The sequence below is a fragment of the Nomascus leucogenys genome, unplaced genomic scaffold, assembly GCF_006542625.1.
Source record: "Nomascus leucogenys isolate Asia unplaced genomic scaffold, Asia_NLE_v1 000737F_110007_qpd_obj, whole genome shotgun sequence".
Classification (NCBI taxonomy): domain Eukaryota; kingdom Metazoa; phylum Chordata; class Mammalia; order Primates; family Hylobatidae; genus Nomascus; species Nomascus leucogenys.
Genome location: NW_022097266.1, coordinates 16,751 through 39,112, shown reverse-complemented (window position 1 = coordinate 39,112; position 22,362 = coordinate 16,751). Strand labels below are relative to the sequence as shown.

Below are 22,362 nucleotides of genomic sequence, written 5' to 3'. Positions count from 1 at the left end.
TGTGTGATGCGTCATGGGATGGGTGCGCAGTGGTGTCACGGGATGGGTGCGTGATGTGTCACGAGATGGGTGTGTGATGCGTCACGGGATGGGTGCGTGATGCGTCACGGGATGGGTGCGTGATGCGTCACGAGATGGGTGCGTGATGCGTCACGGGATGGGTGCGTGATGCGTCACGGGATGGGTGCGTGATGCGTCACGGGATGGGTGCGTGATGCGTCACGGGATGGGTGTGCGATGTGTCACGGGATGGGTGATGCGTCACGGGATGAGTGTGCAGTGGTGTCACGGGATGGGTGCGTGATGTGTCACGGGATGGGTGCGTGATGCGTCACGGGATGGGTGTGTGATGTGTCACGGGATGGGTGTGCAGTGGTGTCACGGGATGGGTGTGTGATGTGTCACGGGATGGGTGATGCGTCACGGGATGGGTGCGTGATGCGTCACGGGATGGGTGCGTGATGCGTCACGGGATGGGTGCGTGATGCGTCACGGGATGGGTGCGTGATGCGTCACGGGATGGGTGCGTGATGCGTCACGGGATGGGTGCGTGATGCGTCACGGGATGGGTGCGTGATGCGTCACGGGATGGGTGCGTGATGCGTCACGGGATGGGTGCGTGATGCGTCACGGGATGGGTGTGCAGTGGTGTCACGGGATGGGTGTGTGATGTGTCACTGGATGGGTGTGCAGTGGTCACGGGATGGGTGTGTGATGTGTCACGGGATGGGTGTGCAGTGGTGTCACGGGATGGGTGTGTGATGTGTCACGGGATGGGTGTGCAGTGGTGTCACGGGATGGGTGTGTGATGTGTCATGGGATGGGTGTGTGATGCGTCACAGGATGGGTGTGCAGTGGTGTCACAGTGGTTCTTGCTTCTATAATGATAGGCATTTCTCCTGGACTTATCTGCCATCTGTGCATTCTTTGGTGAAACGTCTCTTTCTGTCCGTGCTCATTTTCTAATGAGATTATTTTAGTGTTAAGTTATGAAACTTCTTTATATATTCCAGAGTTTAGACTATTGTCAGATACGTGGCTTGCAAATATTTTGTCTGCAGCTTAAAAATTATGTTTGTCCTCTTAACAGGGTCTTTTATGGAGCAAATGCTTTTACTTTTAATGAATTTCAATTTATCAATTTTTCCTTTTACAGGTCATCTTTTTAGTATCAAGTATAATGACTCTGCCTGGCCCTAGATCCCAAAGATTTTCTTCTATTTTTTTCCTGAAAGTTTTTTTTTTTTTTTTTTTTTTTTTGAGATGGGCTTTTGCTCTGTTGCCCAGGCTGGAGTGTGGTGGTGTGATCTCGGCTCACTGCAACCTCTGCCTCCCAGGCTCAAGTGATCCTCCCACCTCAGCCTCCCGAGTACCTGGGACTACAGGCATGCGCCACCACGCCCTGCTAATTTTTTGTATTTTTAAGTAGAGACGGGGTTTTGCCACGTTGCTCAGGCTGGTCTCAAACTCCTGAGCTCAATCTGCCCACCTTGGTCTCCCAAAGTGCTGGGATTACAGGCGTGGGCCACCATTCCTGGCCCTGAAAGTTGATTGTCTTATGCTTTATGTTGAAGTCCAGGATCCGTTTTGAGTTATTTTTGTGTGGGGTGAGACTTGGGTTGAAGGTTTTGTTTTTGTCCGTGGAATTGCTTTTGCGCTTTTGTAAAAAAACTCAACCGGGCATGTTTGTTTGGGTCTGTTTGTGGGTTCTCTGTTGTGTTCCATGGATTTGCATGTCTGTCCCTCTGTCAATACCACACTGTGTTGACCACTGTAGTTCTATGTCTCGAAACTGGGTAGACTGATTCCTTCCACTTTGTTCTCTTTCAAAATGGTTTTAGCTCTTTTCGTTCCTTTACATTTCCATAGACAACTTGGGATGACTTGTCCTGACCCATTAACACATCTTGCTAGGGTTTTTTAGGAATTGCATGAAACCTGTCCATCCATCTGGCAGGAGCTGTCACTTCCACTTTGTTGTGCCTTCCAACCCACGAACGCGGCCGTCTCTCTAGGTGTGTGCTGACGTCTTTCAGCAGCATTGCTGAGTTTTCAGCATATAAGTTCTGTGCATGTTTTGTCAGGTTTATACCTAAGTATTTCACTTTTTGGAGTGGTTTTAAGTGGTTCTACGTATTTAATTTAGGTGTCTGTGTGTTCATTGCTAGTATACAGGAATACTATTCAATCATTTATGTTGATCTTGTGTCTTCTGACTTTGCTGAAGTCACTTATTTTCTTTTTTTTTGAGATGGAGTTTCGCTCTGTCGCCCAGGCTGGAGTGCAGTGGCACAATCTCAGCTCACTGTAACCTCTGCCTCCCAGGTTCAAGCAATTCTCCTACCTCAGCCTCCCGAGTAGCTGGGATTACAGGCATGCGTCACCACCCCTGGCTAATTTGTATTTCTTTTTTAGTAGACAGAGTTTCTCCATGTTTGTCAAGCTAGTCTTGAACTCCCGACCATAGGTGATTGGCCTGCCTCGGCCTCCCAAAGTGCTGGGATTACAGGTGTGAGCCACTGCGCCCGGCCTCACTTAATAATTCTAGGAGTGTTTTTGGTGGATGCCTTGGGATTTCCTACAAAGACAACGATGTCATCTGTAAGCAGGCACAGTTTCGTTTCTTCCTTTGTGATCTACATGCCTTTTCTTTCCTTGTCCTGCTGTACTGCAGTGGCCAGTGCTTCTAGCACCGTGCTGGATCCGATGGTTAAAGCAGACGTCCTTTCTTGTTCCGGATCTGAATGGTGAAGGGTGATTGCTTCCCCTCGAGGAGAATGCTGGCTGCAGGGCTTGTGCAGATGCTCTTTATCCAGCTGAGGAAGTTCCTCTCCTTCTCTGTTTTTCCAAGTTTAAATCATGAATAGATGTTAAACCTGTCAAGTGCTTTCCCACAGTGACAGATGTGATCCTGTGAGTTATCTTCGTTAGCTGGTAACATGTGAATCACATCAACTGATTCTCAAATACGGAACCAACCTTTATCCCTGGAATAATCCCTACTTGGGCATGGTGTAGAATTCTTTGTTATATATTGCCAAATTCTATTTAGTAATTTTTTTTTTTTTGAGGCAGAGTCTCACTCTGTCGCCCAGGCTGGAGTGCAGTGGCACGATCTCTGCTCACTGCAACCTCCACCTGCCGAGTAGCTGGGATTACAGGCACCCACCACCATGCCCGGATAATTTTTGTATTTTTAGTAGAGATGGGGTTTCACCATATTGGCCAGGCTGGTCTTGACCTCCTGACCTCAGGTGATCTGCTCGCCTCGGCCTCCCAAAGTGTTGGGATTACAAGTGTGAGCCACTGTGCCCAATCTGTTTAGTAATATTTTGTTAAAAAATTTTGTGCCTATATCACTGAGGGATATTGGCTTGTAATATTATTATCTCGTATTATCTTTGTGTGGTTTTGGTATCAGAGAACCACTAGCTTCATAAAATAAACTGAGGCTGGGCACAGTGGCTCATGCTTGTAATCCCAGCACTTTGGGAGGCTGAGGTGGGAGGACTGCCTGAGCCCAGGAGTTTGGGACCAGCCAGGGCACCATGGCAAGACCCTGTCTCTACAAAAACTGAAAAAACTAGTGAGGTGTGGTGGTGTGGGCCTGTGGTCCCAGCTACCTGGGAGGCTGAGGCGGGAGGATAATCTGAGCTCAGGAGGTGGAGGCTGCAGTGAGCCATGTTTGTGCCACTGCACTCCAGCCTGGGTGACAGAATGAGAGCCTGTCTCAGTAAATAAATACATAAATAAATAAATAGACGTTTTTCCTTCTCTGCTACTTTCTGGGAAATTAATCTTAGAATTCTCCAGTGAAACCATCTGAGCCTGGATATTTCCTTTTGGAGTTTAAAATTACAAATTCATTTTCTAGTTAGAGGGCTATTTAAATTATTATTTCATACCAGGTGAGTTGTGGTAGTTTGTGTTGAGAAACTGGTGTATTTCATCCAATTTATAAAATGTATGTATGTAGATGTTTGTCATATTCCCTTATTATCCTTTTCAGATTGCAGGGTCTGTAGTGCTACCTCTTTTTCATTTCGAGACAGAGTCTCGTGGTGTCACCCAGGCTGGAGTGCAGTGGTGCAGTCTCGGCTTGAACGATTCTCGTGTTTCAGCCTCCCGAGTAGCTGGGACTACAGGTGCCCGCCACCACGCCCAGCTAAGTTTTTGTATTTTTAGTAGAGACAGGGTTTCACCATGTTGGCCACGCTGGTCTTGAACTCCTGAGCTCCTGAGCTCAGGTGATCCACCCGCCTTGGCCTCCCAAAGTGTGGTGATTTCAGGCATGAGCCACCACACCCAACCTCTTTTTTCATCTTTGATATTGGCAATCTTATCTTCTCCTTTTGTTATTCTTACTAGAGGGTTGCTGATTTTATTGGTCTTCTAAAAGAACCATCTCTTTGTTTCAATAAGTTTCTCTATTGTTTGTTTTCAATTTCATTTTCTGCTTTTTATTATTTTCTTACTGCTCCTTGCTTTAAATTTTTCCTAGTTATACATGTAATCTTGAGCTTTGATTCTTCTTCTTTTTTTGAAGAGATGGGGTCTTCCTGTCTTGCCTGATGGCAAGAGGCTGGCGTCAACATCCCGGGTTCAAACAGTCCTCCCACCTCAGCCTCCTGGGTAGCTGGGACTACAGGTGCGTCCACGGCACCCAGCTGAGGTCAGATTGTTGATTTGAGATCCTTCCTCTTTTCTAACCTCTCGCGTCTCTTTTCTAACGTATGCATTTGGTGCTTTCTCTCTCATCACTAGTTTAACTACATCCCAGAAAATGTGACATGTCATTCAGTGCAATGGGTGGCATATTCTATAAACATCATTAGGCCCTGTCTGTCGATGACGGTGCTCCTTTATGTTCTTGCTGAATTCCTATCAACTGTTGAGAGAAGGGTGTTGAAACATCCAACCGTAATTGTTGATTTGTCGAGCTCTCCTTTCACTTCTTTTTTTGCTTCACGTTTTGCAGATCCGTGCTTAGTGCACACACACTTAGGATTGCTACGTCTGTTTGGCAGGTTGATTCTTTTCTCACTGTCCGTCTTTGTCTGTGATAATTTCTGCACTGAGGTCTACTTTGACATTAATACAATGAATCCTTTATTTTCATTAATATTCACATATTTTTTTCTATCCTTTTACTTTCAACCTGCCTATACAGATGGTCCCTAACTTATGAGAGTTCAACTGACAGTTTTCAGCTTTACGGTGGTGTGATATGCACTCGGTAGAAACCGCACTTTGAGGGCCCAGACAACTATCCTGTTTTCACTTTCATACAGCATTCAATAAATTACATAAGATATTCAACACTGTATTATAAAACAGGTCTGTGCTAGATGATTTTGCCCAGTGTAGTCTAATGTAAGTGTTCTGAGCACATTTAAGGTAGTAGGTTAGGCTAAGCTACAATTGATGTTTGGTAGGTGTACTAAACGCATTTTTTAGTTACGTTTTCAACTTATGCTGGATTTATCAGGCCATAAGCTCATTATGCATATATTTAAGTTACTATCTTTTTTTTTTTTTTTGAGATAGATAGGGGTCTTGTTGTGTCGCCCAGGCTGGAGTGCAGTGGCATGTCTTGGCTCACTGTAACCTCAGCTTCCCGAGTGGCTGGGATTACAGGCATGCATCACCACATCTGGCTAATTTTTGTATTTTTAGTAAAGAGAGGGTTTTGCCTTGATGGCCAGGCTGATTTTGAACTCCTGACTTCAAGTGATACACCTGCCTCAGCCCCCAAAGTGCTGACATTACAGGAGTGAGCCACTGCACCTGGCCAATCTTTATCTTTTAATTGGCTTATTTAGACCATTTACATTGAATATAAAGGCCATCATTTTACTTCTTGTCATTTGTTCTGTTTCTGATTTGTTTTTCCCAGCCTGCTTTCCTATGGGTTATGTTAAATGTTTTAGAATTCCATTTTGATTTGTCAGTAGGTGTGTTCCAATGTATCTCTTAGTATAGGTTGTTTTTTACTGGCTGTTCTTAGCACATAACTTACAGTCTACTGATGCCATTTTACCACTTCAAGTTAAGTATAGAAACCTCACCTCTATGTCCACTTGCCCTTATCCATTTATAATTATCTGAAATACTTCCTCTACATAAACTTTGAACTACTTCAGACAGTTTTATAGCCTTTGCTTAACCATCAAACATGACTGGGAACTCAAGAGAAGGAACGTCTATTGTATTTACCCATGTTTTTTCTTTCTTCTTTTTTTTTTGAGACTGAGTCTCACTCTGTTGCTCAGGCTGGAGTGCCATGGTGTCATCTCGGCTCACTGCCACCTCCGCCTCCCAAGTTCAAGCAATTCTCCTGCCTCAGCTTCTTGAGTAGCTGGGATTACAGGCGTGTGGCACCATACTCGCTAATTTTTTGTTTTTGTAGAGATGAGGCTTCACCATGTTGGCCAGGCTGGCAATGTTTTATTATCTCTGGTTTTTAGAAATTTGACTTTGATGTGTTTAGGTTTGAATTTCTTTGGGTTTTTCCTATTTAGGGTTTACTCAGTTTATTGACCCGGTAGGCTTGTCCCTTTTGCCAAATTTGGGAAGTTTTCAGTTCTTACTTCTCCAAGTACATTTTCAGCCCGAAAGCTCACTCTCTCTTCCTCCTAGGACTTTGATGACATTAATTCTGGATCTTTTGTTACAGTCTCAGTCCCACAGACCCCTGAGGCTCTTGCTGTTTTTCCCCATCTATGTCCTCTCACTTGTTCCCACTGGGTACTTTCTATGTTTAAGTTTATTGATTCTTTCCTCTGTCCCCGACATTCAGATGTTGAGTGTTTTATATCAGTTATATTTTTCACTTCTAAACTTTTCATTTGGTTCTTTAAAAAATCTTTCTTTGCTGAGGCTGTATTTTTTATCAGTTGTGTTCATAATTGCTTACTGAATGCATTTTCGACGGCTGCATTCACATCTCACTCTAACACCTCTCTCACCTTGGTGCTAACACCCGTCGACTGCCCTTTTTCACCAGTTCAATGTCTTCCTGTTTCCTGCTGTGACAAGTAATTTTTCCACTGAAAACTGAACACTTTGTGTATTAGGAGATTTTGGATCTTATTTAAACCTTCTGCTTTAGACGACTTCTTCTGACATCATGCTGGTAGAGACGGGGGTATTGCCAAGCTCCTGCCAGGTTGGGGTAGAACTCCAGTGGACGCACTGGGGCTATTCCTTGTTGTTTCTGGGTAGGGTGGGAGTCGTGGCTCCGCACTAGGCCTCCATGACACTATGGCGGCGGTGGTGAAGGTCCTGACTTTCTGCTAGTTATTACGTAATACCACTCTGGAGGGGAAGAGCCCTTCAGTACTGCCAGGGGTTAGGGGAGTCCAGGCTCCTCCTGTCCACTGATACCACAGAAGCGGGGGGTCCTTCCTGCCCACTTGGATGAAAATCTCAGCTTCCTATTTGGCCTCCTCTGGTCGCACCCCAGCGAGCTGTTTGGAGGAGAGTCCAGGCTCCCTACTCCATACCTTGCCGGTGTGGGTGGGGCCATGGATCTTTCTGTGGTGTTGGCTGGAGTGGTGATTATTTTCTGTACATTTCCTGTCTTGCTAGGCTGCTCTTTTCTGGCCCTTTAGCCAGAGAGAGCAGATTTTTGTTGAGGTGTTTCTTGTCTGTATCTGCTGGTATTACTGGGTTTCCAGTTTCCTCACCTCCAAGTCTTGAAAATGAGGCCGAAAGCAAGCCTAGGCAATCACCGCCATCTTGGGGCTGTGGCCGCGTCGCGAGGGCCCTGCTGGTGGCTCACCTTCAGTCTCACCTTCAGTCTTCCTGTTTTATGTGTAACATCCAGGGATCTTGGTGGCACTTAGTGGGAGGAACAGGGATAAGTGTCTTCTCCATCTTCCAGTTTTAAAGTCGATGATGAACTAAATGCAGGCCCAAGGTTAGGCCACGTCCTGTCATGGTACCGCCTGCTCCAGCTGCCAAACACGTGTATCATGGAGACGGGAGAGATGTGCTGTGTGACGATGTTCAATATGTCTTCCCTAAATGTTAACTCATTACTGGTTCACATAAAATAGTTACTGCTTTTCACACGTGGTTTGCACAGTATCCATCCTTTCAGGTGGACTTTGGGACCCATGGATGGACCTGAAACTGCTCTGACGTGATTACTTTTTCCAACACCTCGTGGCTGAGAAACAGATGATCTGACTGTGCGCTTCGCCAGAAGAGGCTTCCGTCATGACCTGACGATGGTAAACCTTCCTCCGAGCCAGCTCCAGGGTCCCCAGGCACCGAGGAGGCTGCGATCTGGGGTGGGGGCTGGGGGGCTCTGAAGGCTGCTGAGATGGAGCAGTAACAGAGAAGACCCGGATTGAGCCTGGAAGGACGAGCTCTGGGGCCTGGTCCCCAGTGAGCCAGGTGAACGGCTGCCTGTCCCAGCTCCAAGGTCTCAGGCTCCCAGGGCTGCTGGTAGCCACACGGCAGGCAAGTCACCGGGGGCGTGATGCGAATTCACAGGAAGGTGGCCCTGTCTGAGGGCGCCAGCTAGGAGGGCGGCCACCCCACCAGAGGCTCTGGGATGGAGACTCTCCTGGACTGCCTGAGGCCGGGCCCATGAGGAGGAACCGCATCGCCCCTCTGCCCCAGCTCCCTGTAATACCAGTGCTGGGGAGGCAGCCCTGGAAGCATCGCTTGGCCAGGAGCACCCTGCCTGGGCTGCCAGACTCGGGGCCCAGCTGCTTCACTGCCTCTGTGGACCTCGGCGCCCCCTCCCATCCCCGCCCTCCAGCTCCTTGGCTGGGGCCTCTAGACAGCTGGGAGTAACTCCAGACGGTGCAGCTGTCCCGGCTCCCGAGTGTTCTTGGAGGGAAAATCCAGAGCTGTGTTTTCCGTCAGAATTGGCGGCTGATGGCGCAGGGGAGGGGCGGGCAGGCCACACTCTGCTCTGTTCCTACTACTTCCAGGGGGCGGCTCAATCCCAACCATGTGGGGCAGGGGATGCAAACGCTTGGCAGAGCGGCCACCCCAGGTCTGGTCATGTAGGCGTCTCCAGTCCTCCACGCTCTGCGTCCCCCCGGACCCCACCCCACACTGTCCTCAGATCCCCTCCCATACCCCAGTGGGGCCCCATCCCTGCCTCCTGCTCCTCTTCTGGAGGCCCCAGCTCTCCCCAAAACCTTGTCCTCTGGTCACAATGTCAGGGTCCTTAGTGTCTCCCTCTGCACCCCGGCTCCCCTGCGTGGAGTCCGGAAAGTCATCCCTGGTATGGGGAGGAGGGCGATTCCCCCAGAGCTGCCACCTCTGCCTCCTGAGACTCTGACCCCGGAGGGCTCCTTAGAATGTCACCATGTCACTGCCCCGGGTGGGCCAGGCTGCAGGGCCCACAGGGCTCTCACTGCAGTCCCCTGCCCAGTTCACCATGGACTCCTAGGGCTCCTGGAGTGAGGGCCCCTGCCTGTCCTTCTTGCCTCTCCAGGCCAGGGGCAGAGCTGGCACCCGGAGAACGCCTCAACAAAGCTATGGGCCGCGGTCGCCCTGCCCAGAGCAACTGTCCTGGGCTCCTCTCACCACGGCAGGTTTGGTTTGAGGTGGGCTATGAGGCAGGGGTGGGACCAGCCTTGATGCCAAGGCTGATGTGGGGGGACCCTTTTTGCTCCCAGCAGGCCCCACCTCCTGCCTCTGCGGGAGGGAAGGGGCGCTTCCTGTGAGCAGGTGGGGGTGCGGGTACAGGTGGTGGGATCCCAGCAGACACCTGGATTTGGGGGAGACCCCTGAGCAGCGGCTGGGAGGGCGTCCTACCTGGGCAGGGGCCTGCCCCTGAAGGGGTTGTGTGCCAGCAGGGACAAGGCCTCGGCGTCGCCAGCCAGGAGCTTGCCAGCCAGGTGGATGATCCAGTCGTTGTGCTCGTAGGTCTGGGAGGAGAGGTCGGGCTGGAGACGGCTGTGCCACTCGCTGTCCAGGCAAAGCCCCTCCAGACGCTCGGCTGTGCCCTCCACTCCCTCCTGAGGCTCTCCTGGAGGTGGGTTCCCTGGGTGGCCGCACCCCAGTTTTTGGCTGGGGTCCCCTTAAGGGGCTGCCTGCTTCGCGTGCTCCTTGTCGCCCTGACCACTCATTCCCATGCCGGCCGCTGGCCTCGCTCCCCTGCCTGGGTGCCTCAGAGCCTGTCTGCCCCAGCACCCTCTGTCTGGGCCCTGCCTCCCTGAGGCTCAGTTTTCTGGTGACTGAGACGGGACCGGGAGGTCAGAAACAGCAGCTCTGTCCGTGGGTGCCTCTGCTACCCCCAGCCCTGGGGATTCCTTCCTTCCTGTTCTCTGAGACAGGCTCTGGCTCTGTCCCCCAGGCTGGAGTGCAACGCCGCCATCATTTGAGGCTGCAGCGGTAGGGCTCAATCGATCCTTCCTCCTCCCGCATAGCTGAAACCACAGGCGCCACCCTCACCTGCTGGCTAACTTTTGTATTTTTCATAGATACAGGGTCTCGCTATGGCACCCAGGCTGGGATTCCTGGCATGAGACACTACCTGGCAGACCCTGGGGGACGGCAGGGCTGGGATCCCTCCTAAGGCTGGGCCTGGATGTCGTGTGGGCTCAGGTCTCAGCTCAGGCAGGGTCCCATCTCCCCCAGCCTCCCTCCCCACCAGCCCCTTCGGTGGGCGTTCTAGAAACCTGCCATCTGCGGGCAGAAGAGGGTGGGGTATAGGCAGGTCCATGTGCCCGCCAGGGACTGTCCCCCACCTGGAAGGCCGCAAACCACATGAGCCAGTCCAGGCGGTAGTGGTACGGGGAGATGAGGCAGGGCCGTCTGCTGGGGTCGCCCGGTTTGCACTTGAACTCGTAGTCCTCCCACACGGTGTCGGGGGTGCTGGCGGTGGCGCTGGCTGTGCCCTGCAGGATCACCTCCGTCCGCTCCTTGGTGATGCTGCCGGGAGACCGAGGCAGGCCAGGCCCACGTCACACACCGGCTGGGCTGAGTGGGGTGCATGGGGGGTTCCCCGACTGTCCATCCTGGCCCAGGTGGAGGGTCTACAGCCTGCACCTGCCTCCCAGTCAGGGGCTACTGCGAGGCTGGGTGGGGCTGAGGAGAACTTTTGGGAACTGTGGCCCTAGGGGTTCATTTGAGAGCACCTTCCCTGCCCCTGAAGTCCCAGCCGCAGCCGGCACGTGCCCCATGACCCTCGGCAGCTCGGGGTGGACAGGAACGGGGCAGAGGCCAAGGGGCTGGCCCCAGGGCAGGGAGGGCGCCTGCGTTCAGCTGGCACTACCCGGCATTCCCACCCAGGGGGTCGGCGCCTGGTCACCTCTCCCTTACGCCCCCAGTGGGCATTCCAGGGCCGCAGCCCACCTGCCTGGTGACCTCGAGCCCTGCCCCTTTGCTTCATGGGACCAGAATGGAGGAGGCCTGCATGTCTAGGCCCGGTAATGGGGATAGCACGGCCTGTGCTTGGGTCAGGCTGGGGTGGGCAGGGGACACTTGGGGTCATGGGGCCTGCACTCTAACCCCGTCTGAATGTGGCTGGTCAGGGCTGAGTCTCCCCACATACCCAGCTCCGGGGACGGGTGCCCCAGGCCCATACCTCCCGAAGGCCCCGTAAGTGTTGACGATGTGAAGAGAGTTGAAGTGGGTGTTCATGACCTGCCTGGAGCTCAGCAAGTTGAAGACCACGGGCACGCTGAGCCAGGCCAGCAGGATGCCCAGCGAGACGTTGGCTGCACGCCGCACCACGGAGCCTGGCAGGGGAGTGAGATCTTCCAGGTGGGGCTCCCAGCTGCCCCTTGGCCTGTCCCGCTGCTGCTCCCTAAGGGCCAGCTGTCCTGGGTCCCAGGGACGGAACAGCACCCGACGTCACACACCTTGTTCCTGGCATGCTACACAGTGGACAGTGCTGACTCTCCGCCTACCCTGGCATCCCCAACCCACACGGGCAGGCTGTGGGGCTGGCACCACTCGACTTTCTCATGCCCGTGGGCACTGGGGCAGGGCCCCCCCGGCTGAGCCACCTACCGAATTTGGGCTTGGGCCAGGCACCTCGGATTTCCGTCTGCATCTGCAGAACTTGGTCCTTCAGGCTGCCTGGCCCGGAGGGGAACAAGAATCCCAGGGTGGCGTCATCGAAGCAGGCCAGGCTGGGCACCATGGTCAGCCAGTTCAGGAAGCTGAGGTTCCCGCTGACGATGAGGACGGCCTGTGGAGACGCCGCAGCTGAGCCTTGTGCAGGGCCTCAGGTGGGGCCCCCGGGCGGCTGGCGCCTGTCTTCCCGGAGGAGGGGGGGCCCTGCACCCAGCTCTGAGCTCTGCCCTTGCTGTCCCCCAGCCCCAGCATCACAACTGAAACCCAGCTGTGCCTTCATGGAGGGGACAGCAGACACCTCAGAGGTGCCTTCTGGCAGGTGCCTCCAGAACGTTCCTCCCATGACTGCACGTTTCTGTGCAGGTTCTGTCCCTTGCTTAGACCACCAGACCCTGTGCCCTCCTGGAACTCCTCACCTGCAGAGGGCGCCTGCCGGGGTCATGCCCGGGGAGGGCTGGTGCGTCCAAACAGAGGAGGCTGTGCTTGGAGACTGGGTACCGGGGACGCCCCTCAGCCAATGGGTGACACGGACAACAGGGGCCATGGGGGGGCCACCAGTAATGCCCCCACTCCAAAATATGAAATGCAAGGAAGCGAGACACGGGCACAGGACCCCGTGCCACAGAGATGAACAGCAAGAGAGGGGAGGGGCTGCATGCAGGGCTGGCTGAGCAGCACGGCCAGGAGAGCTCCAGGGAAAGACTTAGCAGCAGCGAGTAAACCCGTGGCAGGAAAGGCAACCCTGCGGCAGGAGGGACTCAGAGGGACCCGCTTCTGGACACCCCCGCAGGCCAGTGATCGTTAAGTGACGAAACGAGATTGAGCCGCTGTCCCTGCAGCTCTGTCGGGCAAGGTCACAGGTGCGCTGCCAAACTTCACCCCTGCTGTTGCCGCGGAGGCGTCAGGGAGATGGGCGGCTTACATGGCCGGTCGCCCTGCATGGGTGATGGTCTGTGGCTGAGCCGGTGGACCCTGGGCCGGCATGACCCAGGCGTGGCTTCCTCAGATGGCTCCGTCAGCCAGATTTGATGCATCAAAGTCCAGCCTTTATCTGCGTAACTCAGGAGGAAGGTTGAGGGCAGGGACACCGATGTCTAATGAAGGGTCTCACGGGAGCAGCCACATCAGTTTTATGGGCAATGATGGTATTTTATGAACTGTGCATTCATGGCTCTCCCTGGGTGAATTTGGAAAAATAGCTTTCCTGGTTCTGAGCCCCAAAATAGTTGTATCTTAGTCTCCATTGTCTACAAGGTTACTAAACCCCAATGCCAAAAACAGCCCCGCCTTGCCCTGGCTGGGGTTAGACACCTCTGCCACCAGCTCCCCTCAGCCCGTCCAGACCCCCATGCCCTCTGTCCTGAGTGTGACCAGGGCTGGTCTGGGGCGGGGTGGCTGGGAGCCCCTGAGCTCCCGTGACAGGGAGGGCGCAGGGCTGGGCACTGAGGTTGGACCTTTGGGCCCACTCTTGGGGATGCTCTGGAGGGGATGCCCCAGGTAACACTGGAATGTCCTGCCATCTGTTCCTGGTGGGAAAAGCTCGGGCCTTTCTGGCCCTTCCCTGTGGTCAGCCTGACTGGCAGATGGGACCAAAGCGAGCTGGGGGCACAGCCTGAGCCAGCGCCTGTTCTGATGCTCGGCCACGCCAGAACCATCAGGAGCTCTGAGCAGCAGCCAGCCCTAAGCGTCTGCCTGCGTTGGTGAGGGTGGGCCCCGCCTGAGCGTACTTCCAAAGCCCCCTTGGGTCATCCTGATGTGGGGCTCAGTGGGGAACTCTAGCCTCAGGGAACTAAGGCTCCACAGAGCACAGATCTGGGCGTCAGATCCTGTTTCTAAGAAAGCTTCAGGGCTCGGGGCCCTGCTCCGTGTGGAGGCATCCCCAGCTGCGCCCCGTTCAGCTGCTCTGGTGCATCTCTCGCCCTCCATCTGGTCGGCTGTTTTGTTACGAAAACGCAGTTCCGTGTAGAGTGCACAGCTTGAGCGCTCCTGGGGGACCTCGTCTTCCTTGTTTTTCTTCTAGCGTCACTGAGCCATCTCCTCAGAGGGAAATCAATCTTCTCACAGCCCATCTGTGCTCGCCCCCACCGGCGGAGTCCTCACAACGTTGTGCAGCCCATAGATGACCCCGCCTGTGGCTGGGAGCGGAGGCGAGGCCAGAGGGGGTCCCCAAGGCCGGCACAGGAAGAGGAGCTGGAGGTGATGGAATCCTGGGCCCAAGAGACGGAGCAACAGGTGTTCCGAGGCCAACGGCGCATGGCCCCAAGAAGGAAGAGCGGGGTCTCTGCATGCAGCCTTCTGCCTGTCAGCTGCCACAGAGAACAGGTGGCTTGTGGGGACCCTCTGCCGAGGACATGCCTGCACTCACGGGGACCCTCCGCCGAGGACATGCCTGCTCACGGGGACCCTCTGCAGAGGGCATGCCTGCTCACAGGGACCCTCCACCAAGGACATGCGTTGTGTTCCCAGGTGGGCACTCTGGTGGGCGTGAACCCAGGTCTCTCTCCGGTGTCACGGAGAGGAGATGAGGGCGGAAGAACATGGAGAACATGGTGGGAGGTAGAGAATCTGCTGAGGTCTAACATAAGTCCATCAGCGTCCACGACAGCAGTGACCCAGAGCCCTGTGCCTGACCCACAGAAACACATCCAGCCTTGCAAAGGAATCGGAGTTCAGCACGTGCCCCGAAAGGGACGGGCCCAGGGTCATGGTGCTCAGGGAGGGAGGCTGGACGGAGGCCGCACATCGTAGGATGCCGGTTGCAGGGAACGTCCGGGTCAGGGGAATCCAGAGATGAAGCTCCCAGTGGCTGGTGGAGGCCCGGCGGGGGGTGTTGGGGGGGTATGGGAACTTCTGGAACCAGGTGGAGGTGGTGGTTGCGTCACGCTGTGAATGTACTGGACACCCCCGAGTTCACTTCAAAAGCATGAACTTGGCGTTATCTGTGTTGTTTCATCACAACCAAAACATAGCTAAGGGCCCGTGAGCCCAGCTCTGGGACAGAGCCTCAGGACAGCCGGCCTGAGTGTGCAGGGCTGGCAGGGCCTCCCGGCCTCTGTCTTGAGGGGGCGTGGGGTGCAGCCACCACAGCACAAGGAGCCCTATGGGCAGCGCGGGGTGGGGTGGGGCTGGACAGCCCCCTGTGAGCAGGCACCTCAGAGGCTCCAGACCTGAGCTCGCCCCTGCTCCTCCTGCCCTGGCGGCCCCGGGCTTCGTCTCCCTGTCCCCAGTGCCCTAGTGGTGGATGATGGCTCCCATGGGGTGCTGGCTGGGAGGCCGGGCTCTGCGGTCACTGCTCACGTGCACCTCTCCAGGCAGGCAGTGGCCCCAGGGCCCTGCGGAACCCTCTGGAACAGCTGTGGAAACTGCGTGGGAAGAGGGAGGCTGCTCATGCCTCAATTCCCCAACGGAAGGATCACGGGAACCAGGACGGGCTCCAGGGGGGCGGCGCTCAGATGGGAACACACGGAACCAGGACAGGCTCCAGGGGGACAGCGCTCGGAGGTCTCAGGGCTGGCACAGCGCGGCACAGGTGAGGGTGTGGCCCTGGCCAGGACACTACAATGTTTGTTAGAGGACGCGGGTCACTCTCAGCCCCACACCGCATCATCCCCCAAACACCCTCTGCCCTGTATGCCTGTGGGGGCAAAACCCTAGTTCAAGCCCCCACACTGCCTGTGAGGGGACAGGATACATCGCAGCCGGGACAGCCGGCCGACCATCCTCTCTTCCAAGGGGGATGCCAGGCCAGGCCGCAGAGCACAGCCACAACCCTGGCGCTTCCACCTCCCCCTGGACACGGGGTGGGGCTGGAGAGGATGACACGGCCGGACCTCCGAGGCCTGGAAGGGAGGCGCTGCCTGTGCCAGGTCTTTGGGGGTGGTGCTCAGAGTCCCAGGTGCAGTGAGGCCCAGCTCTGTCCCCTCCCCTTCCAGAATCCCCACTGTCCACTGCCACTCACCCCACCAGGCAGCGGACTCCAAAACTGGGCCAGCACCAGCACTAAGGGAACCCGCAGCCCGGCCGTCATGCCTGGGAGGGTCCCTGTCTCCCCGCACTGGGGCCCATTGGTCCAATTCTTATCTAACCCCCTGGCCAGGTTCCTGCGTTCTGAATAAACAAGGATGTTTTTGAGCCTCTGGTTCAAGGGTCACCTCCCCATTCCATGTCACGGTAGCTCAGCCCTCAAGTGACTCCCACTTGCTCCATTTACTTAAGTAACTCAGCACCTTGCTTTTCATGAGAGCTTCTCCCAGCCAGCATCACCTTATTTGGAGAGAGGCAGTGGTGGAACCAGCCACCACGGCCTGAGGGAGGGACGCTATAGGGTACACGGGCCATGGAAGTGGGAGGTGGGATGCTGAGCACCCCCGACTGCCAGGCAACCACAGAGCTAAGTGGACCAACACCCCTGCTTGGGCCGTGCGTCCAGGGGTGCCCTTGGACCAGCCTCGGAACCAGACCTGAGCCTGGCGTGGGCACCTCTCTGTTCTCCACCGGCAGGGGCAGGCAGGACCCTGGGGCAGCACAGCCCACGCAGGAGGTGCGGGGGGTCGGGGGGACTCCCGGAGTCTCCAGCCCTGCCCTCCTCCAGCAGCTGGGACCCCAGGACCCCATGGCTGAAGACGGCTCAGGGGTCACCCGTGTGCGTGGCCCCACCCAGGTTAGGAATCCTGGCACACACTCCTCCATTCAGGCTGGACACTCCTCCCTGGGTGGCAGTGGGACCCGGGGCTGGCACAGCTGGCCCTGGCCCCACGCCTGTGCTCAGCACAACCCTCTTTGTGCCCCGTGTGGGCAACACCTGTGCCCGGGGCTCCGTCTATGGCACTTCCGAGGCTGAGTGGAGAGATAAACCGGGGCATGTGCGGACCACGGGTGTCTCGGCACCGAAAGAAACGAGCAGTGGAGACTGCAGGAGGCACGGGGAGCCCACGTGCTGCTGCGGAGGGAAGGAAGCCAGTCCGCAAAGGCCGCATGATGCTTCCCACTCTAGGACGTCCGGAAGAGGCAGCACCGTTGAGACAGAGGGTTGGCGGGGCACAGAGGACTTCCAGAGCCACAAGCGACTCTGCATGAAGCTGTGATGGGGACAGGCATTTGTTGGAGCTCACAGAATGAGCAACACTGCAAATGGCTCTCCTGTCAGCCCAGGACTCTAGTTGGCAACAATTTATCAGTCCTGCCTATCAACTATACAAGGTCCCGGCCAATGCAAGGTGCTGAGCGCAGGAAAACTGTTTGGGAGGGGGGATAAGGGAGCCTCTGTAGTCTCTGCAGTTTTTCTGAAAACCTAAAACTGTTCTAAAATAATTAATAAAATGAAACAGAGCTGAAACGCTGGAGCAACGGACGCAGATGGCTTGGTGGACAGAGGCGGGCTGGGTGGGCTGAGGACCTCGGGGAGTCAGGGTGGCAAAGATGCTGCCCAAACTGAGGCCTTCGGTAAGTTAACCTGGCTGATAACCACTGAGGAAACGGAGGGTCTTCCTTATCAACGAGGGGAGGGAGAATAAATAACAGAAAAAAATGCACCACGGTGAAACCCCGTCTCTACTAAAAATACAAAAAATTAGCCGGGCGTGGTGGCAGGCACCTGTAGTCCCAGCTACTCGGAGAGGCTGAGGCAGGAGAATGGCGTGAACCCGGGAGGTGGAGCTTGCAGTGAGCCGAGATTGTGCCACTGCACTCCAGCCTGGGCGACAGAGCGAGACTCCGTCTCAAAAAAAAAAAAAAAAAAAAAAAAAAAAAAGCGAGAGGAAGATACAAAGAACAAAGAGAAAAACACGAAGATGTGGAAATACGTCCAAATATGTCAGCTGAGATATACGAGCCTGTTACTTAAAAGAGAAAGATGGCCAGGCTGACCCTAAGCGTGACCTTGCTCCCCGCTGTCTCAGGAGACGCGCGTCGGTGAGGACACAGGCCTTGAGGCCGGGCGCACACCTGCAGTCACGGCGCTTTAGGAGGTCAGGCAGGAGGAGTGCTCGAGCCCTGGAGTTAAAAACCAGACTGGGCAACACAGTGAGACCCCCATCTCTACAAAAAATTAAAAATAGCTGGGCTTGGTGGCACCTGTAGTCCCGGCTACTTGAGAGGCTATAAAACTAAGATAATACAATGACTTTTTTTTTGCCAACAGATTTGAAAACAGATGAACAAATTCCCAGGAAAATGTTCATCACAAAAACTGCCTCAAGTCAAGAAAGAATGGAAACCCTGCGTGTCCTGTGGCCCACAAGGGTGATCAGTCACAGAGACCCTGGCGGTGCAGGTGGCTTCACGCAGGAGCACTGCCAGGTGTGAGGGACAGTCGCCTCTGCTTTCCCAACTCCCGCAGAGGAAGAGGCTCAGATGTTCTGGGAATGTGAACTTGCTTCAGCATCCGCAGCATTAACGTAACTCGCCACGTTACAGACGAAAGAACAAGTCATCTCGTGACTGATGGAGAAACACAACTCAACATCCATTCATGGCTAAAAGCCCACAAAGGAGAAGTGAATAAAAGCAGCCACGAAAACAACCCACAGCCGGCATCGTGAGAGGCAGTGCGCGGGGCGGGGGCCCTCCCTGCTGTGAGACCCCAGACCCAGGACAGCACTCGACCCCGCCCAGCAGGGGAGAAAGGGATGGACGCAGAACTGGCAGAATCCCCAGATCACCCACAGGACGCGTCTCCGAGGGACCCGCGGACAGACGGGGTAGTACCAGTGCAGAGGTTGTCCGAGAAAGGTCAAGGTCACCAGAGTCCCACACTTAGCAACCAAGAGGAGGACGTGTGACTTAAAAGGGCACCATTTACAGCATCAACAAAAAGAAGTCACCTCGGAGCTGCGGCCTGCAAACACGCGTGGGCTCCGGCTACACGGAATCAACTGAAGCTATTCCAGGACCCTGCAAACACGCGTGCGGTCCGGCTACACAGAATCAACTGAAGCTATTCCAGGAGCCCTGCAAACACGCGTGGGGTCCGGCTACACAGAATCAACTGAAGCTATTCCAGGAGCCCTGCAAACACGCGTGGGGTCCGGCTACACAGAATCAACTGAAGCTATTCCAGGACCCTGCAAACACGTGTGGGCTCCGGCTACACGGAATCAACTGAAGCTATTCCAGGACCCTGCAAACACGCGTGGGGTCCGGCTACACGGAATCAACTGAAGCTATTCCAGGAGCCCTGCAAACACGCGTGGGGTCTGGCTACACAGAATCAGCTGAAGCTATTCCAGGAGCCCTGCAAACATGCGTGGGGTCTGGCTACACAGAATCAGCTGAAGTTATTCCAGGAGCCCTGCAAACACGTGTGGGGTCTGGCTACACAGAATCAGCTGAAGCTATTCCAGGAGCCCCCAAACACGCATGGGGTCCAGCTACACAGAATCAACTGAAGCTATTCCAGGAGCCCCCAAACATGCGTGGGGTCCAGCTACACAGAATCAACTGAAGCTATTCCAGGAGCCTGCAAACACGCGTGGGGTCCGGCTACACAGAATCAACTGAAGCTATTCCAGGAGCCTGCAAACACGCGTGGAGTCCGGCTACACAGAATCAACTGAAGCTGTTCCAGGAGCCTCCAAACGCACGTGGAGTCCGGCTACATGGAATCAACTGAAGCTATTCCAGGACCCTGCAAACACGCGTGGGGTCCGGCGACACGGAATCAGCTGAAGCTATTCCAGGAGCCCCCAAACACGCAAGATCCGGCTACACAGAATCAACTGAAGCTATTCCAGGAGCCCTGAGCAGCTGCAGAGAGAAACATGCGGTCCTGGATGGGGGACAATCTGTGAGCAAGTCCATTCTTCCCACTTAGATTCACAGCGACATCGATGCCCGCAGGGAAATCACCCGATGGGCACCGGCGCCAGCCTCCAAGCAGCTAATGCGGAAAAGCCCGAGGCATTCAGGAGCTGCTCAGGGCCCCGGCGGCCAGGGGGTGGGGTCAAGAACAGCACAGCCACCCTGGGACACGTGCAGCTTCCAGTAAAGTGAATCACAGGCCTGCTCATGATACAGTAGCGCCCTTGAAAACACGTCCACAGGATGACGAGATTGAGTGTGTGCATGGCAGGCTGTGGTGAAAACCAGAAACCACAAGTGCACAGACAGGCGGACGAACTGACCACGGGCGTGCACCGTGAAACAGGACCCGGCCAACAACCGTGGGCGCCCCCACGTGCACCAACGTGGCGTGGCACCCATGCCTGCTGACGGAGCTTTGCCCCTTAAGGTGGCGGTGCTCTGGCAGGGGTGGGCAGGGCAGGGTGGGGGTGGGCGAGGTGGGGGTGGGGGCGGGCGGGGTGGGGGAAGGGGCATGGCGGGGGCAGGGGAAGGGGCATGGGGCACCCAGGTATATCTGTTTTCCAGAGCACATGAACGCCACCCCAAGACCTGTGCATTGCCCTGGCTGTATGTTACACCTCCATCGAAACAATCGAGAGAGAGAGAACCACCTTTAAAATCCCCACCACGTTTTCCTTGGGAATCGACAGTCGGAAAGTAGTGTTTACAGGGAAAAGCAAAGGCCCGAGACTGGCCCAGCTCCCCTGGAGGCGGTGTGGGGGTGTCCTGCCCTTTGAGGCGCCCTCAATGCAGGGGGCTTGTGGGGCAGGGATGGCAGTGACCGTGGGCAGGATGGGGGTTAGGGGGTACCCGGGGTTCCGGGGGCTGGGGGAGGCAGCCCCTCACCCTCATGGAGACAAATGACCCTGGCCTCTCTCAGACTCTGGTTCCCGGTGGACTGAGACAAACACGTGAAAGGAAACCTCTAGAATGGAAGAATCTTAGGAGCAGATCCCAGAAATGTGGGGGTGTCCACACATGGCCTTGGCGTGCAGACCCTGTCCCACTGCTGAGCCCAGGACATGGCCGGGCCTCCTGCAGCTGCAGGACACACTCTTGGGAGGAGCCAGTCCTTGGAGGGAGCCTGGGAAGGAAACCCTCAGCCTCCAGCCCCGGACAGCGCCGCAGTGGGGCCCCCGACACAAACGAAGGCTGGGGAGAACAGGCTGTCCCCAAGAAAGGGGGCCTGTAATGCCCCAGGGGCCTCCCAGACAGTGGGGCAGCCAGAAATAGGGTGACGGGCCAGCGTCTCTGTGGACACGGGGCAGGGCGGGCGGCGTGGGCTCACCTGGAACAGGATCTGCAGCACCCCATGAAGGATGCGTGCCCGCCGGCCGAGGAAGAGGAAGAAGGGCACCAGGAGCTCGATGAAGTGGTTGCTGAGCGTCTCGACGCGGTGGAACCACCAGGGGGAGTGGTGCAGGTAGTACGCCACAGAATTGGGCACCGGCTGGGTCTGCAGGGACAGGAGGGCCGTGAGGTGCCTGGCCGATCTCGGGGGGTGGGGCTACGGATAGGCGTGTGGGTCCCTGGCCCTGACCCCGGCCCCTACTGCACACAGGATCCCCCGGCTCGCCTGGCCTGCACACGTGGAGCCCACCTGCCAGGCTGAGAGGGGCCAAGGGACATTCAGGGAGTTTTTGAAGCGAAGGCAAAGTGTTCATTTTTGTCTTAAAATCTTTACCATCTAAAGGGCAAGAATAGACACCCCAGCTGAAGGAGAGACGACAACTGTGAACCCTCTGTGCCCAACTCGAGAACACAGGCAGTCGGAGAACGTGCCGCCTGCTGCCCACAGGCAGCCAAGCTGCAACCCCCAAGAGCCGGGGTCCACAGGCGGCCCCTCAGGCTCAGGATGCCCTCTCCCTAGGGATGGGCACGTGGGTGGGGACGTGCCGGTTGGGGACCAGCAGGAATGGGGCCCGGGCCCCGCAGGACCTGGCTGCGGGGACCTTGAAGCCTCCCAGGCCAAGGCACAGAGGAGTCCCTACACCTAGGGTCCCACTCAGCAGCCCTGCCAGGAGGAAGGGCGGGAACTTGCCCTGCGCCATAATTCAAAACTATCAAGGTCAGGCACGGTGGCTCATGCCTGTGATCCCAGCACTTTGGGAGGCCAAGGCAGGCAAATCACTTGAGCCCAGGAGTTTGAAGCCAGCCTGGACAACTTATCAAGACCCCATTTCTATAAAAATAAAAAATTTTAGCTGGGCATGGTGGCGTGTGCCTGTAGCCCCAGCTACCCAGGAGGCTGAGTCAGGAGGATCGCCTGAACCCAGGAGGTGGAGGCTGCAGTGAGCCATGACTGTGGCACGGCACTCAGCCTTGGCGACAGAACAAGACCTTGTATCAGTGAGTCGATCCATCAATCAAGTCAGAGCAGTTGTGCAGACTTGTCTGGAGTGAGAACGCCCCACTGGCAAACGGGGTCCAGGCCCCCACACGCTGTTTCCTGGAAGCCCCCAGCGATGGGAC

At 55.6% G+C, this 22,362-nt stretch overlaps 1 protein-coding gene across 1 annotated transcript in view; it reads right to left on the bottom strand.

Moving 5' to 3' along the window:
* LOC100594835 (lipase maturation factor 1) overlaps window positions 1-22,362 on the bottom strand; it is a gene marked incomplete at its 5' end in the record, with an annotated part of 40,869 nt that overhangs the window by 7,307 nt on the left and 11,200 nt on the right. The window contains 5 exons of the mRNA XM_030808974.1: window positions 9,784-9,896; window positions 10,719-10,902; window positions 11,558-11,711; window positions 11,986-12,166; window positions 21,179-21,346. Coding sequence (XP_030664834.1) covers window positions 9,784-9,896; window positions 10,719-10,902; window positions 11,558-11,711; window positions 11,986-12,166; window positions 21,179-21,346 — 800 coding nt within the window. The remainder of the gene's footprint in view (window positions 1-9,783; window positions 9,897-10,718; window positions 10,903-11,557; window positions 11,712-11,985; window positions 12,167-21,178; window positions 21,347-22,362) is intronic.